Genomic DNA, 18,047 nt, shown 5'->3' with positions numbered 1-18,047 from the left:
GCTCTGCCTAGCCCCCTGGCCTAAGCCTGCCTCTTCATACTTATCATTGAGAGATCACTTTCTGAAGTTTGACCCCTACTACACTCTCTCTCTTTGGGTGGGGGGGGGGGTCATACTCTTAACTCTTATCCACCTTAAAGCATTCCACCCCTCTGTACTTTGCTGACTACACTATGTTTACGACTAGCACGTCTCAATGTAGGGTAGTAGGGAAGAAGGGTTGAACGGGTGGGCGTGTCTTGGTGTAACCACCCAAGTGAGTCTCCTCGCTTATGCCATGCTCTGCTAACACAGCCGAGCAACAGGAGTGAAGATAGAAGTTACTAACCCCTAACCGCTGACACAACATCAGATATTTTTCATCCTCCAATTGGTTATGGTTTGAATTGTAGAATAAGGTAATCCAATCCTAGATCTGAGGTTCAGTGGACCTCTCCTACCTCGAGCCGAATTACATGTGTAGGGAGGGGCTGTAGCTGAGACAGACATCTCAATTAGCCAATGGGGATACCTCTGTGTTGAGTGATCGGGAGCAGGGTGAAGTTGCCCCTAGACCCTGATCTTGGGTCAGTTTAGCATTTTCCCCACTAATGGTTTAGGATTGGGAAAGGGGAAGCTGATCCTAGATCTGTACCTAAGGGAACCTGCATATGATCCCACAGGGGCGAGGACACGTGGTATTGATAGTGGCTGAGTCATTGGCCTTTTCTCAATTGGATTTGCTCAACCCCTGTCTTCTCTCTCCTCCTTCCAATCGTGCCTTATCTTGAAAAATGTCAAAGGTAATCGAGGAGAGGTGGCGAGGAAGAAGCAACGTGGATGAAAATGCACTTGTTAGTTCTACAAGAGATTTTATAGATAAGTAAAAGGATAAGTAGCATATCATTTTTTTTAAATGTTTGCATGCTTTTCTCCTTTGAGAAAACAACAATTGCTTCAAAGGGGGTGTGGCAGATATCAAAACTCTTCCGTGAAGGACTCAGGTAGGACACGCACGACTATCCTCCATGAAACGTGGCTATCGAGGTGGGGAGGACTCTTCCGTTCACCCACTAAACAAATTGACACTCTCCTCAGCCACTCAACCACTTTCCCGAGGAGAGAATAGAGACCAGAATGAGAAAAAGGCCCTTCGAGGAGCTGCCTGGTCTGCTGACACACCCCACAGTCTGGCACATGCTGCGTGCTCTCTCATCTCAAAACGTAACGAATAGAGCTGATATGATTCGAATAGAGCTGATATGATTCTCGATCCTACATGACAGAGATGGTCTACATCATGTATTTCTATCTGACATTCTGTATCATTGAGGTGAAACTCTGTCTGTTGCAAATAGAAACGTGATGAATAGAACTGATATGATTCTTGATCCTACATGACAGAGAAGCATTGGTAACACTTTACAATAGGGGGGGGGTGTATAAGGCATTCATAACACATGATACCAGTCATAACACCATGAAACCAGTCATAACACCATGAAACCAGTCATAACACCTTTATGAAACCAGCCATAACACCTTTATGAAACCAGCCATAACACCTTTATGAAACCAGCCATAACACCTTTATGAAACCAGTCGTAACACCTTTATGAAACCAGTCATAACACCATGAAACCAGTCATAACACCTTTATGAAACCAGCCATAACACCTTTATGAAACCAGCCATAACACCTTTATGAAACCAGCCATAACACCTTTATGAAACCAGTCATAACACCATGAAACCAGCCATAACACCTTTATGAAACCAGCCATAACACCTTTATGAAACCAGCCATAACACCTTTATGAAACCAGTCGGAACACCTTTATGAAACCAGCCATAACACCTTTATGAAACCAGTCATAACACCTTTATGAAACCAGCCATAACACCTTTATGATACCAGTCATAACACCTTTATGAAACCAGTCATAACACATGATACCAGTCATAACACCTTTATGAAACCAGTCATAACACCTTTATGATACCAGTCATAACACCTTTATGAAACCAGCCATAACACCTTTATGATACCAGTCATAACACCTTTATGAAACCAGTCATAACACATGATACCAGTCATAACACCTTTATGAAACCAGTCATAACACCTTTATGATACCAGTCATAACACCTTTATGAAACCAGTCGGAACACCTTTATGAAACTGGCCATAACACCTTTATGAAACCAGTCATAACACCATGAAACCAGTCATAACACCTTTATGAAACCAGTCATAACACCTTTATGAAACCAGTCATAACACCTTTATGAAACCAGTCATAACACCTTTATGAAACCAGCCATAACACCTTTATGAAACCAGCCATAACACCTTTATGAAACCAGTCATAACACCTTTATGAAACCAGTCATAACACCTTTATGAAACCAGCCATAACACCTTTATGAAACCAGCCATAACACCTTTATGAAACCAGTCGGAACACCTTTATGAAACCAGCCATAACACCTTTATAGAACCAGTCATAACACCTTTAGGAAACCAGTCGTAACACCTTTAGGAAACTGGCCATAACACCTTTATGAAACCAGTCATAACACCTTTATGAAACCAGTCATAACACCTTTATGAAACTGGCCATAACACCTTTATGAAACCAGTCATAACACCTTTATGAAACCAGCCATAACACCTTTATAGAACCAGTCATAACACCTTTATGAAACCAGCCATAACACCTTTATAGAACCAGTCATAACACCTTTAGGAAACCAGTCGTAACACCTTTAGGAAACCAGTCGTAACACCTTTAGGAAACCAGTCGTAACAACAAGCTTCATAACAAATTGGATTCAAGATCATTAATATTAATAAGGAGTTTTCAAATAAGGTGTCAATGAAGCATGTCAATTCTACATAATATAATTACATCTGAAAGTTCTGTAACATTTGCACCCTTTTGAGTAGGCCCCTGGTAGTATAGTGTGGGTGGGCCCCTGGTAGTATAGTGTGGGTGGGTCTCTTGGTAATATAGTGTGGGTGGGTATCTTGGTAATATAGTGTGGTGGGTCTCTTCTTGGTAATATAGTGTGGTGGGTCTCTTTGGTGGTATAGTGTGGTGGGTCTCTTCTTAGTAATATAGTGTGGTGGGTATCTTGGTAATATAGTGTGGTGGGTCTCTTCTTGGTAATATAGTGTGGTGGGTCTCTTCTTGGTTTTATATTGTGGGTGGGTCTCTTGGTAATATAGTGTGGTGGGTATATTGGTAATATAGTGTGGTGGGTCTCTTCTTGGTAATATAGTGTGGTGGGTCTCTTTGGTGGTATAGTGTGGTGGGTCTCTTCTTAGTAATATAGTGTGGTGGGTATCTTGGTAATATAGTGTGGTGGGTATCTTCTTGGTAATATAGTGTGGTGGGTCTCTTGGTAATATAGTGTGGTGGGTCTCTTCTTGGTAATATAGTGTGGTGGGTCTCTTCTTGGTAGTATAATGTGGTGGGTCTCTTGGTAATATAGTGTGGTGGGTCTCTTCTTGGCAATATAGTGTGGTGGGTCTCTTCTTTGTAATATAGTGTGGTGGGTCTCTTCTTGGTAATATAGTGTGGTGGGTCTCTTCTTGGTAATATAGTGTGGTGGGTCTCTTTGTAATATAGTGTGGTAGGTCTCTTGGTAATATAGTGTGGTGGGTCTCTTCTTGGCAATATAGTGTGGTGGGTCTCTTCTTTGTAATATAGTGTGGTGGGTCTCTTCTTTGTAATATAGTGTGGTGGGTCTCTTCTTGGTAATATAGTGTGGTGGGTCTCTTCTTGGCAAATATAGTGTGGTGGGTCTCTTCTTTGTAATATAGTGTGGTAGGTCTCTTCTTGGTTTTATAGTGTGGTGGGTCTCTTTGTAATATAGTGTGGTGGGTCTCTTCTTTGTAATATAGTGTGGTAGGTCTCTTCTTGGTAGTATAATGTGGTGGGTCTCTTGGTAATATAGTGTGGTAGGTCTCTTGGTAATATAGTGTGGTGGGTCTCTTGGTAGTATAATGTGGTGGGTCTCTTCTTTGTAATATAGTGTGGTAGGTCTCTTTGTAATATAGTGTGGTAGGTCTCTTGGTAATATAGTGAGTGTGGTGGGTCTCTTATTGGTTTTATAGTGTGGGTGGGTCTCTTCTTGGCAATATAGTATGTTGGGTCTCTTCTTGGTAATATAGTGTGGTAGGTCTCTTCTTGGTAATATGGTGTGGTGGGTCGCTTCTTGGTTTTATAGTGTGGGTGGGTCTCTACTTGGTAATATAGTGTTGGTGGGTCTCTTCTTGGTAATATGTTGTGGGTGGGTCCCTTCTTGGTGATTTAGTGTGATGGGTCTCTTCTTGTTAATATAGTGTGATGGGTCTCTTCTTGTTAATATAGTGTGGTGGTCTCTTCTTGGTAATGCAGTGTGGTGGGTCTCTTCTTGTTAATTTAGTGTGGTGGGTCTCTTGGTAATGTAGTGTGATGGGTCTCTTCTTGTTAATATAGTGTGGGTATGTCTCTTCTTGTTAATATAGTGTGGTGGTCTCTTCTTGGTAATATAGTGTGGTGGTCTCTTCTTGGTAATATAGTGTGGTGTGTCTCTTCTTGGTGGTATAGTGTGATGGGTCTCTTCTTGGTGATTGAGTGTGGTGGGTCTCTTCTTGTTAATATAGTGTGGTGGTCTCTTCTTGGTAATATAGTGTGGTGGTCTCTTCTTGGTAATATAGTGTGGTGTGTCTCTTCTTGGTGGTATAGTGTGATGGGTCTCTTCTTGGTGATTGAGTGTGGTGGGTCTCTTCTTGGTAATATGGTGTGATGGGTCTCTTCTTGGTGATTGAGTGTGGTGGGTCTCTTCTTGGTAATATGGTGTGGTGGGTCTCTTCTTGGTAATATAGTGTGGTGGTCTCTTCTTGGTAATATAGTGTGGTGTGTCTCTTCTTGGTAATATGGTGTGATGGGTCTCTTCTTGGTGATTGAGTGTGGTGGGTCTCTTCTTGGTAATATGGTGTGGTGGGTCTCTTCTTGGTCATTTAGTGTGGGTGGGTCTCTTCTTGGTAATGCAGTGTGGTGGGTCTCTTCTTGGTAATGCAGTGTGATGGGTCTCTTCTTGTTAATATAGTGTGGTGGGTCTCTTCTTGTTAATATAGTGTGGGTGGGTCTCTTCTTGTTAATATAGTGTGGGTGGGTCTCTTCTTGTTTATATAGCGTGGTGGGGGTCTTGTTGGTATAGTGTTGGTGGGTCTCTTGGTAGTATGGTGTGGGTGGGTCTTTTGTTAATATAGTGTGGTGAGTCTCTTGTTGGTAGTGTAGTGTGGTGGGTCTCTTGTTGGTAATATAGTGTGGTGGGTTTCTTATTGGTTTCATAGTGTGGGGGGGTCTCTTCTTGGTGGTATAGTGTGGGTGGGTATCTTTGTAGTATAGTGTGAGTGGGTCTCTTAGTCTTATAGTGTGGTGGGTCTCTTGTTGGTAGTATAGTGTGGTGGGTCTCTTCTTTGTTTTATATTGTGGTGGGTCTCTTCTTGGTAATATAGTGTGGTGGGTCTCTTCTTGGTAATATAGTGTGGTGGGTCTCTTCTTGGTAATATAGTGTGGTGGGTCTCTTCTTTGTTTTATATTGTGGGTGGGTCTCTTCTTTGTTTTATATTGTGGTGGGTCTCTTCTTGGTAATATAGTGTGGTGGGTCTCTTCTTTGTTTTATATTGTGGGTGGGTCTCTTCTTTGTTTTATATTGTGTGTGGGTCTCTTCTTGTTAATATAGTGTGGTGGGTCTCTTCTTGTTAATATAGTGTGGGTGGGTCTCTTCTTGTTAATATAGTGTGGGTGGGTCTCTTCTTGTTTATATAGCGTGGTGGGGGTCTTGTTGGTATAGTGTTGGTGGGTCTCTTGGTAGTATGGTGTGGGTGGGTCTTTTGTTAATATAGTGTGGTGGGTCTCTTGTTAGTAGTATAGTGTGGTGGGTCTCTTGTTAGTAGTATATTGTGGTGGGTCTCTTGTTGGTAGTATAGTGTGGTTGGTCTCTTATTGGTTTCATAGTGTGGGTGGGTCTCTTCTTGGTGGTATAGTGTGGGTGTGTATCTTTGTAGTATAGTGTGGGTGGGTCTCTTAGTCTTATAGTGTGGTGGGTCTCTTGTTGGTAGTATAGTGTGGGTGGGTCCCTTCTTTGTAATGTCGTGTGGTGGGTCTCTTCTTGATAATGTAGTGTGGTGGGTCTCTTCTTGGTAATATAGTGTGGTGGGTCTCTTCTTGATAATGTAGTGTGGTGGGTCTCTTCTTGGTAATATAGTGTGGTGGGTCTCTTCTTGATAATGTAGTGTGGTGGGTCTCTTCTTGGTAATATAGTGTGGTGGGTCTCTTCTTGATAATATAGTGTGGTGGGTCTCTTCTTGATAATATAGTGTGGTGGGTCTCTTCTTGATAATATAGTGTGGTGGGTCTCTTCTTGGTAATATAGTGTGGTGGGTCTCTTCTTTGTTTTATATTGTGGGTGGGTCTCTTCTTGTTAATATAGTGTGGTGTGTCTCTTCTTTGTTTTATATTGTGGGTGGGTCTCTTCTTGTTAATATAGTGTGGTGGGTCTCTTCTTGATAATGTAGGGTGGTGGGTCTCTTCTTGGTAATATGGTGTGGTGGGTCTCTTCTTGGTTTTATATTGTGGGTGGGTCTCTTCTTTGTAGTATAGTGTGGTTGTTCTCTTCTTGTTTATTTAGTGTGGTGGGTCTCTTCTTGGTAATATGGTGTGTTGTGTCTCTTCTTTGTTTTATATTGTGGGTGGGTCTCTTCTTGTTAATGTAGGGTGGTGGGTCTCTTCTTGGTAATATGGTGTGGTGGGTCTCTTCTTGGTTTTATAGTGTGGGTGGGTCTCTTCTTTGTAGTATAGTGTGGTTGGTCTCTTCTTGTTTATTTAGTGTTGTGGGTCTCTTCTTGGTAATATAGTATGGTTGGTCTCTTCTTTGTAGTGTAGTGTGGGTAGGTCTCTTGTTGGTAGTATAGTGTGGGTGGGTTCATTTTTGGTCTTATAGTATGGTTGGTCTGTTGTTGGTAGTATAGTGTGGGTGGGTCCCTTCCTGTTCTGATAGTGTGGTGGGTCTTTTGTTGGTAGTATATGGTGGAATGGTCTCTTCTTGGTGGTAGTATAGTGTTGGTGGGTCTCATTTTGGTAATTTCGTGTGGGTGAGTCTCTTGGTAGTATTGTATGGGTGTGTATTTTGTTGCTAATTTAGTGTGGGTGGGTCTCTTGGTAGTATAGTGTGCATGGGTATCTTGGTATTATAATGTGGGTGGGTGTCTTGGTAGTATAGTTTGGGATGGTCTCTTGGTTGTTTTGTATCGGTAGGTCTCTTCTTGGTAATTTAATGTGGGTGGGTCTCTTGGTAGTATAGTGTGGGTGGGTATCTTGGTAGTATAGTGCGGGTGAGTCTCTTGGTAGTATAGTGTGAGAGGGTCCCTTCTTGGTAGTATAGTGTGGGTGAGTCTCTTGGTAGTATAGTGTGAGAGGGTCCCTTCTTGGTAGTATAGTGTGGGCGGGTCTCTTCTTGGTAGTATAGTGTGGGTGAGTCTCTTCTTGGTAGTATAGTGTGGGTGAGTATCTTGGTAGTATAGCATGGGTGTGTCTCTTCTTGTTAGTATAGTGTGGGTGGGTCTCTTGGTAGTATAGTGTGGGTGGGTCTCTTCTTGTTAATATAGTGTGGGTGGGTCTCTTGGTAATATGGTATGGGTTGGTCTCTTCTTGGTAATTTAGTGTGGGTGAGTCTCTTCTTGTTAGTATAGTGTGGGTGAGTCTCTTGGTAATATAGTGTGGGTGGGTCTCTTCCCAGTGTTGTGGTTGTGGAGAGTGGAGTGCTTTGTGTGAGTGGGCCCAGGGGGAAATGGGGTAGATGTAGGGGGGATAGTGAGGGGATGGGGCTTTCACAGACAGTCAAGGTGATTGAGGTAAAGGCTTTGTCTTCAAAGGTGGATGCTGTGGATACCACCCCTTATTCCTCCTTCTCTTCCTCTCTCTCTCTCTCCCTCTCCTGCCCCCCTCCCTCTTATATGTCCTTGTTCGCTCTCCCTCTCCTCTCTCCTGCTCCTCCCCCTCTCCCCCTCTCTCTCTCCTGCTCTTCTCTCCCCTCTCCCCTCTCCTCTCTCCTGTTCCCTTCTCCTCTCTCCCTGTCTCTCTCTCTCCTGCTCTTCTCTCCCCTCTCTCTCTCTCCTGTTCCTCTCTCCCTCTCTGTCTCCTGCTTCTCTCTCCCCTCTCCTGCTCCTCTCTCTCTCTCTCTCTCTCTCTCTCTCTCCCTCTGTATCTCTCTCTCCTGCTCCTCTCTCCCCTCTCCTCTCTTCCTCTCTCTCCCTCTCTCTCTCCTGCTCCTTTCTCTCCTGCTCCTCTCTCTCCTTCTCTCTCTCTCGCTCTCCTACTCCTCTCTCTCCTGCTCCTCTCTTTCTCTCTCTCTCTCTCTCTCTCTCTCTCTCTCTCTCTCTCTCTCTCTCTCTCTCTCTCCTGCTTCTCTCTCTCCCCCTCATCTCTCCCCCCTAAACAAACACTGCCAATATAATGAACTGTAGATGTACATGTAAATGTCAGCGTCTTTCTCCCCAGATACAGTGTTACGTTCACTTCAGAGTCCTCTGTTGGCTTTATTAAAAAACTAACATTTACTTTGCCTTAACATACACATAGACTGCATAATAAGGCTTTCACTGTGCATTTTCAATGTCCTCAATGGTTGCCTATTCCCTATAAAGTGTACTCCTTTTGACCAGAGCCCTATGGGAGGGAGGGAGGGTGCAAAAGTAATACACTACATGGGGAATAGGGTGCCATTTGTGAGGCAGACTGTTTCAGCTGCAGCCCTGTCCCTCAGGATCAGTTTGGCGCCGATGAGTTCTGTTGCCAGCACTGCACTGTCTCCATCCTTTCTGTCTGACACACACACACACACGCGCGCGCGCGCACACACACGCACACGCACGCACACACACGCAGACACACACACATACACACACACACACACACACACACACACACACGGTTTACACGGTGTTCCCTGATTATGTTCTGGTGAAGTGTCTGAAAGAGACGAATGGAAAGGAAAGAGGAAAGTCAGGGACAGAGAGAAAGAGGGACAGGAGGGAAGTGAGGAGTAAGAGTACAGATGCGCTGAGAGCAGAGTTTGTACATCGACCCCCTGCCGGGACAGACGCAGACAACCCCACTCTCTCTCTTTCTCTCAATTCAAGGTGCTTTATTGGCATGACATGCATTATGTAAAACTCAAAAGGACATTCCAAAACCCTCTCGTTGGCTCTCTCTCTCTCTCTCTCTCTCTCTCTCTCTCTCTCTCTCTCTCTCTCTCTCTCTCGATCTCACTCCAGAGCTCACTCTCACAGTGCCCCTGCTGGCGAACAGCTAGAACTGAACCCACCCCGTGGGTTGACCCAGACGATTCAAGTGTTGGTTAAGTTGATGGATGTGGTTTGGACGCAACCTGGATCTTCTATCTTTCATTCATGGCTTAACTGTCAACGGTGGAGCCTAGCGATATGTCTTCATGTACCTCCAGACCTATTATTTTCCACTTTCTCTAACAGCATAACACACTGGTCCAATCCCTGGACTTTCTCTAACAGCATAACACACTGTTCCAATCCCTGGACTTTCTCTAACAGCATAACACACGGTTCCAATCCCTGGACTTTCTCTAACAGCAAACATAACACACTGTTCCAATCCCTGGACTTTCTCTAACAGCATAATACACAGTTCCAATCCCTGGACTTTCTCTAACAGCAAACATAACACACTGTTCCAATCCCTGGACTTTCTCTAACAGCATAACACACGGTTCCAATCCCTGGACTTTCTCTAACAGCATAACACACTGTTCCAATCCCTGGACTTCTCTAACAGCATAACACACTGTTCCAATCCCTGGACTTTCTCTAACAGCAAACATAACACACTGTTCCAAACCCTGGACTTTCTCTAACAGCATAACACACTGTTCCAATCCCTGGACTTTCTCTAACAGCATAACACACGGTTCCAATCCCTGGACTTTCTCTAACAGCATAACACACTGTTCCAATCCCTGGACTTTCTCTAACAGTATACATAACACACTGTTCCAATCCCTGGACTTTCTCTAACAGCATACATAACACACTGGTCCAAACCCTGGACTTTATCTAACAGCATAACACACTGTTCCAATCCCTGGACTTTCTCTAACAGTATACATAACACACTGTTCCAATCCCTGGACTTCTCTAACAGTATACATAACACACTGTTCCAATCCCTGGACTTCTCTAACAGCAAACATAACACACTGGTCCAAACCCTGGACTTTATCTAACAGCATAACACACTGTTCCAATCCCTGGACTTTCTCTAACAGTATACATAACACACTGGTCCAATCCCTGGACTGTATTAAACATGTGGACTTCCACTCCCCCTCAATGCTGACCTTAATCATCTGTCTGAAGAGGGCTGACATGAAGCAGCTGTCTTGTTGACAGGGGGAAAGTAGCGCGGCTGTTTGAAGGCAGGCCAGGGCAAAGTGTTCAATGTGCAACAGTGACAGCTGAAAGGAGACGAGGACGTACTCTGACCCCCCTCTGGCATGAGTGTGTGTGTGTGTGTGTGAGTGTGTATGTTTGTGTCTGCCAATAGGTGCGTCTCCAACAGAGTGTGTGTTTGTGTGTGTGTGTGTGTGTGTGTGTGTGTGTGTGTGTGTGTGTGTGTGTGTGTGTTTGTGTCTGCCAATAGGTGCATCTCCAACAGAGTGTGTGTTTGTGTGTGAACCTTTACTTATGCAGACTGAGAACACCAGTCGTACTTAGTTGCAGGCATGATGACAGCATAATGACCTTGGATTCCAGACAGCCGATCAATACTGTCCAAAATGTGTCTGTTCACTCTTGATAATGTTTTATAAAAGTCTTGAGGACACGACCTAGCTATGGAATTATTAAGTCAATACTACTCTCCGATAAGGGCTCTGAAGCCTTTGAGATATTAGGAGTTTGCTTTTTGATGTGTGATGTATGGAGCAACCTTTTGAAGTGTTTTCCAGCCTAGCTTATAGGGTATATACTAAAAAGTGATGGTCCATGAATATGCTCCTTTCAACATGGCCGCTATCTAAAAAAGGCCTCAAGGGTGTATGCATATCAAGGGAACCTACTTGTTAATTTCAAGTGTTAAATCATCCTCAAGTAAGGTGAACACTGTCATGAAGATTTCTGAGAACCGCTGGACTGCCCCACACTCTTTATCATAACTCGTCTTTCCCTCTCCACAGGGCCGCCCAGAAGCTCAGCCTCTCGTCCAAGCGGAAGAAGCCCCAGCAGCCTCAGCTCCAGTCTCCACCCGAACCTGCCGAGCCCCTGGTCTACACAGGTGGCTTCAGCGGCGCCCTGCAGCTGTCCCCACCTGCCGTGCCGCCATGCCTCCTCCGGGCCGGTTCAAAGGTCAAGGACACCCCAGGGATGGGAAAGGTAGGACCATTTGGGATTGTGGACTTTCTTTCATTTTGACTTTGGTATCTTTTTTGCTTGATGGTAAAATTGTTACCATGTGGAGTCAGGGGCATGGTATCTTCAGGTATCAGGTAGTGTAGAGTAACAGACTGGTCTGGTCATAGTACTATGTCATTGGTGTAACATACAGTTGAAGTTGGAAGTTTACATACACCTTAGCCATATCAAATCAAATCAAATTTATTTATATAGCCCTTCGTACATCAGCTGATATCTCAAAGTGCTGTACAGAAACCCAGCCTAAAACACCAAACAGCAAGCAATGCAGGTGTAGAAGCACGGTGGCTAGGAAAAGCTCCCTAGAAAGGCCAAAACCTAGGAAGAAACCCAGAGAGGAACCAGGCTATGTGGGGTGGCCAGTCCTCTTCTGGCTGTGCTGGGTGGAGATTATAACAGAACATGGCCAAGATGTTCAAATGTTCATAAATGACCAGCATGGTCAAATAATAATAATCACAGGCAGAACAATTGAAACTGGAGCAGTAGCACGGCCAGGTGGACTGGGGACAGCAAGGAGTCATCATGTCAGTTAGTCCTGAGGCATGGTCCTAGGGCTCAGGTCCTCCGAGAGAGAGAAAGAAAGAGAGAAAGAGAGAATTAGAGAGAGCATACTTATATTCACACAGGACACCAGATAAGACAGGGGAAGTACTCCAGATATAACAAACTGACCCTAGCCCCCCGACACATAAACTACTGCAGCATAAATACTGGAGGCTGAGACAGGAGGGGTCAGGAGACACTGTGGCCCCATCCGATGACACCCCCGGACAGGGCCAAACAGGACGGATATAATACATTTACACTCAGTTTTTCACAATTCCTGACACTTAATCCTATTAAAAACTGTTTTACGTCAGTTAGGATCACCACTTTATTTTAAGAAAGTGAAATGTCAGAATAATAGTAGAGAGAGTGATTTATTTCAGCTTTTATTTATTTTATCATATTCCCAGTGGGTCAGAATTTTACAAACACTTAATTAGTATTTGCCGGCATTGCCTTTAAATTGTTTAACTTGGGTCAAACATTTCGGGTAGCCTTCCACAAGCTTCCCACAATAAGTTGGGTGAATTTTGGCCCATTCCTCCTGATAGAGCTGGTGTATCTGAGTCAGGTTTGTAGGCCTCCTTGCGCGCACACGCTTTTTCAGTTCTGCCCACAATTTTTCTATAAGATTGAGGTCAGGGCTTTATGATGGCTATTCCAACACCTTGACTTTGTTGTCCTTAAGCCATTTTGCCACAACTTTGGAAGTATGCTTGGCGTCATTGTCCATTTGGAAGACCCATTTGCGACGAAGCTTAACTTCCTGACTGATGTCTTGATATCTTGTTACAATTTTTTTCTGAGGTCTTGGCTGATTTCTTTTGATTTCCCCATGATGTCAATCAAAGAGGCACTGAGTTTGAAGGTAGGCCTTGAAATACATCCACAGGTACACCTCCAATTGACTCAAATTATGTCAATTAGCCTATCAGAAGTTTCTAAATCCATGACATCATTTTCTGGAATTCTCCAAGCTGTTTTAAGGCACAGTCAACTTAGTGTATGTGAACTTCTGACCCACTGGAATTGTGAAACAGTGAATTATAAGTGAAATAATCTGTCTGTAAACAATTGTTGGAAAAATAACTTGTGTCATGCACAAAGTAGATGTCCTAACCGACTTTCCAAAACTATAGTTTGTTAACAAGAAATGTGTGGATTGGTGGAAAAACAAGTTTTATTGACTCCAACCTAAGTGTATGTAAACTTCCGACTACAACTGTAGTTTTGACTCCTAATGTTATAATTCGTTGTGAGTTTCACTGTATTCTCAGAAGAGCCCTTTTGGGATGTCATTTGGACGTGGGTGGGCGTGGTTTATACAAAGGACACTTTGCTGAAGCCTATTTGTTATGCTGGTGTTACGCTGGTCTAAAGTAAAAGGTCAAGATAACATCTCCGCTGTGGGCTTGTGTGCGGGACCCGTCTCGCCGATTCCCAGGCCGTTGGCATTTTATGAATCCCGGTCCATATGAGATGAGAGCATTCCTCTCATCGAGTGAGTGACAGGCTGTATCAGTGTGTAAAAATTGTGAGTATGATTTGGAGAGTGCTCAACGACATTCAGAGGTGATAATCTGTGTGGAGAACATTCCGCTCACAGAATGGGGGTCCATTTGTGAGAAAAAAGTGTTGGAAAAAGTTTGTGTTTTGAGGGCATGGGTATCTGTGTGAATCAGTGCGATGAGAGGCCTAGGAACAAGGTGGGAACATTTTGTTTAGGGGAGATTCCTTTTGCAAATCAACTGCATTTTTGTGAAGCTAAATCAACTCACCTTTCTACTATTGACTAAAGGCTCATTGTCCTGATTGACTAAGACAATGGTGTGTTGATCTAATGCAAAACACACAATCACTCTCAGATACCCTCAAACACACATACTGTACTCAGATTCAGCAACCAATCTAACAGAAGAATGTCTGTTAATCTATGAGTTTTGCTGAAACAACATTTTCTGCTGGATTACAACAAGTCTGGATGAGTAAGTGTGGGTGTTTTGGTCTGCTACTCTATCTGACAGGCAGTGTATAAAGTCATGCTCATTGGAAGCCATGAATTTTCATCTACGTAGACAGCGCAAGCTGCTCTTTTCCACTCCTCATCTGTTGGCATCTCACCTCCTCTCACCTCCTCTTCTAGTCGTTGATACGCTTTCACACGGTCAGATGCAAGATGAAGAGCTGTGTTTTTTCATTTTTACAAGTTTCGAGTCGACATTTGTTTCAGCGTATTTAGCCGCTCCGCTTCATGGATTCCAAGCAGAGACAGCTCATAGCAATTCATAACCTGAAGTTAGCCTGTAAACAACTAGTACTTCTGGGCTTCACTGTAAAAAAAATATTTCCAGGGTTGTTTACGAGACTAGACATTACGTAATGTGTTTAGGGACCTTGGTACCCCCCCCCCCATCTCCCTCCTCCCTCACACCTCGTGTAAGCAGGCATTGGGTTTAGTCTCGTTAATGCTCAGCTCTGACTTGGCTGCGGATCAAATGAGTAGCCGTCAGAGTTCATTGTCAAATCCAGCGCCAGGCCTGTGCTGCTCAGTGGAGATTACACAGCGTGAAGCGATTATCCTAAAGTGGATTAGACACGGGTCCTGATACAGCCCCTCCCTCCTCGTCTCACAGGCCAGCCAGTAGACTGACAGGTGGACTAGAGCATGAGAGGTATTGGCTTATGTCCTTATATCCCTTCACAACAGCTCCCCGCTATATGGACAATGCGGGCTTCTGGAATACCTTCATTCGGACCAAGGTGCACAGTTTATGCCCATTGGCTGCTTGGGTATGGGCATGTATCTTTGATTTCATTATGAATGCTGACATCACGGTGAAGTGCACCATGGTTGTCTGTCTGTGGGCCAATTTGGCACCTCCTCATTCACCATGGAGCCCAATGGGCTGCCTGAGTGGCCCTGCTCCTGGAGGCCAAGTGATTCCTCACTCCCTGGGAGCCCATGGATGTGGTGCCAAAAGCTGCTTGAAACTGGCGTGGATGGCCACAGAATGACCCCCTCCCCATAATGCCAGCCCCCCGCCCCTTTAGCTTCAGTCACGCTGGTTGGCCATTCGATTTATGTCTTGGAAGTATTGACATAACTGGACATCTCTGATTGGCTGTTTCTCTAAATCAGAGTTTTGGTCTGGAACCTAATCATTTTTTGTAGACCCATCAATCCCCCACATGACTGGTTTGTGCTACTGTACAGGCACCAGATGATTGGCCATTTGACTTATGTCTTCAACTCTTGAAAATAACTTTAATATGAACATTTCTCTTAATCATGGTGGTGTTTTGGCCCAAAACTGAAACGTTTTCCCTTTGTCTCATCATTCTCCCCACAAAGTACGACGAGTTAATGTGACTGTACAGGCAGTTGCAGGTGGGAAGGCTATAACAGCCTATTCCTTTACTATTCACGGTGGGGGATGAGGTGATGTCTCTTCGGTATCTCCTCATTACCGCTGTTCAGTAAGTCAGCAGGAGGGCTAACATGAAAAGAGCCAGAAACGCGATACCTCTGTGATCCTATCATCTCACATTCTGAGTTCTGTTAGGCGTCTCGTCTTCAAGACTGCTGCTGTCAGGAGTTCTGCGTAAACTTTTTGAAGTCGCTAATCGTACATCTGGGGCACAAAGTTGCAAAATTGTTAATGAGCTCCGCATCAAGGAAGCAGAGGAAATAATTTAATGAGGCCCAATGAGCTCGGAAAGCGTTGTGGCGGGCTGTAACTCTTGAATACAGATGTATTTTTGGCTGCTTTGCAGTTCTTTGCCCTACAGCCAAAAATTGTGGTTCCTTCCTGGGGAAAGTGTTTCAGACTTCACACTGTGCCATTATTATTTGTTTACACAGTATTTTCTGTTACTGTTGTTACTACTGTTAGTTCTACTACTGTTACTGTTACTGTTACTACTGTTACTGTCACTGCTACTACTGTTACTACTGTTACTACTGTTACTGCTACTGTTACTACTGTTACTGTTACTGTTACTACTGTTACTGCTACTACTGTTACTGCTGCTGTTACTACGGTTACTGTTACTACTGTTACTACTGTTACTGTTACTACTGTTACTGTTACTACTGTTACTGTTACTGTTACTACTGTTACTGTTACTTTTACTGCTACTGTTACTACTGTTACTACTGTTACTGCTGCTGTTACTACTGTTACTGCTGTTACTGCTACTGTTACTACTGTTACTGTTACTACTGTTACTGCTGTTACTGCTACTGTTACTGTTACTACTGTTACTGTTACTACTGTTACTGTCACTGCTAATACTATTACTGTTACTATTGTTACTACTGTTACTATTGTTACTACTGTTACTATTGTTACTATTGTTACTATTGTTAATACTGTTACTGCTACTGTTACTACTGTTACTGCTACTGTTACTACTGTTACTGCTACTGTTACTGTTACTACTGTTACTGTTACTACTGGTACTACTGGTACTATTGTTACTGCTACTGTTACTACTGTTACTACAGTTACTACTATTACTGCTACTGTTACTGCTACTGTTACTATTGTTACTGTTACTGCTGTTACTACTGTTACTGTTACTGCTGCTGTTACTACTATTACTACTACTGTTACTGCTACTGTTACTACTGTTACTGCTACTGTTACTACTGTTACTACTACTGTTACTGCTACTGTTACTGCTGTTACTACTGTTACTGTTACTGCTGCTGTTACTACTGTTACTGCTACTGTTGCTACTGTTACTGCTACTGTTGCTACTGTTACTGCTACTGTTGCTACTGTTACTGCTACTGTTGCTACTGTTACTGCTACTGTTGCTACTGTTACTGCTACTGTTACTGCTGTTACTACTGTTACTGTTACTGCTGCTGTTACTGCTGTTACTACTGTTACTGCTACTGTTACTGCTGTTACTACTGTTACTGCTGCTGTTACTGCTGTTACTACTGTTACTGCTACTGTTACTGCTGTTACTACTGTTACTGCTACTGTTACTGCTACTGTTACTACTGTTACTGTTACTACTGTTACTGTTACTGTTACTACTGTTACTGTTACTTTTACTGCTACTGTTACTACTGTTACTACTGTTACTGCTACTGTTACTAATGTTACTGTTACTACTGCTACTGTTACTACTGTTACTGCTACTACGGTTACTACTGTTACTGTTACTGCTACTGTTACTGTTACTACTGTTACTACTGTTATTGTTACTGTCACTGCTACTACTGTTACTGCATAAATAGGTATTGGCTGTGTTTACACTGGCAGCCCAATTCTGATAATTTGCCACTCAATAATTGAGCAAAATATCAGAATTAGGCAGCCTGTGTAAACGCAGCCTTTGAGAATTAAGATCTGTCTGGACCGGAAGGAGGTATTGGGTAAAGTGATGTGGGAGGGGTGGAGCTAAGAGATGAGAGAGCAGAAAGAGGAAAAAAGAAGGGTCAAGGGGATTGAAGGGGAACAGTGTGTAGATGGAGGCATACATGATTTGGCACAGTGGATTCCAATTCAATATTGTGTTTCATCTTATCAATAAATAAAGTGTACATTTTGAAAAGAGGGCACCCACACATCACTGGGGAAGCTTTGAAACCAGTCTTAAACGTCCTGTAGCTGACCTGTTGTCTGAAATACACTATGTAATGGTCCCCCATTGGGATGCAAATGAAGGAATGAAGAAAATATGTTGTCGGAATGCTGAATATGTCTAGTTGATAGCTAAACATTGTCTTGCGGAGCGTAAACTCGACTCATTGCAATGCACGCTCACGGAAATCCTCAGCACAATACTCCTTTGACGAGCTGCCTAACCCCAACTCCAACGCTTGTGGGAAATAGAAAGCCAAACTTCTCGCTTGATACTACGTTACATGTGAGGGAAGACTATTGTAATTCAGTCCTAGACACAGAGACCCTCATTGTCAGGGGATTGAATTCTTAATCTATCTGTTTGCTGCGGTTGTAAATGCTCAAGCTGTTTGTAGTCACACTACAGGAAGCGGGCC

At 43.6% G+C, this 18,047-nt stretch overlaps 1 protein-coding gene across 3 annotated transcripts in view; it reads left to right on the top strand.

The window, feature by feature from the left end:
* kif26aa (kinesin family member 26Aa) overlaps positions 1-18,047 on the top strand; it is a 191,312-nt gene that overhangs the window by 136,228 nt on the left and 37,037 nt on the right. For all 3 annotated transcript variants that reach the window (XM_065008629.1, XM_065008628.1, XM_065008630.1), the window contains one exon: positions 11,245-11,440. In XM_065008629.1, the coding sequence (XP_064864701.1) occupies positions 11,245-11,440 (196 nt within the window). The remainder of the gene's footprint in view (positions 1-11,244; positions 11,441-18,047) is intronic.

This window comes from Oncorhynchus nerka, linkage group LG24, assembly GCF_034236695.1.
Source record: "Oncorhynchus nerka isolate Pitt River linkage group LG24, Oner_Uvic_2.0, whole genome shotgun sequence".
Classification (NCBI taxonomy): Eukaryota; Metazoa; Chordata; class Actinopteri; order Salmoniformes; family Salmonidae; genus Oncorhynchus; species Oncorhynchus nerka.
This window is presented reverse-complemented; position numbering and strand designations above follow the sequence as displayed.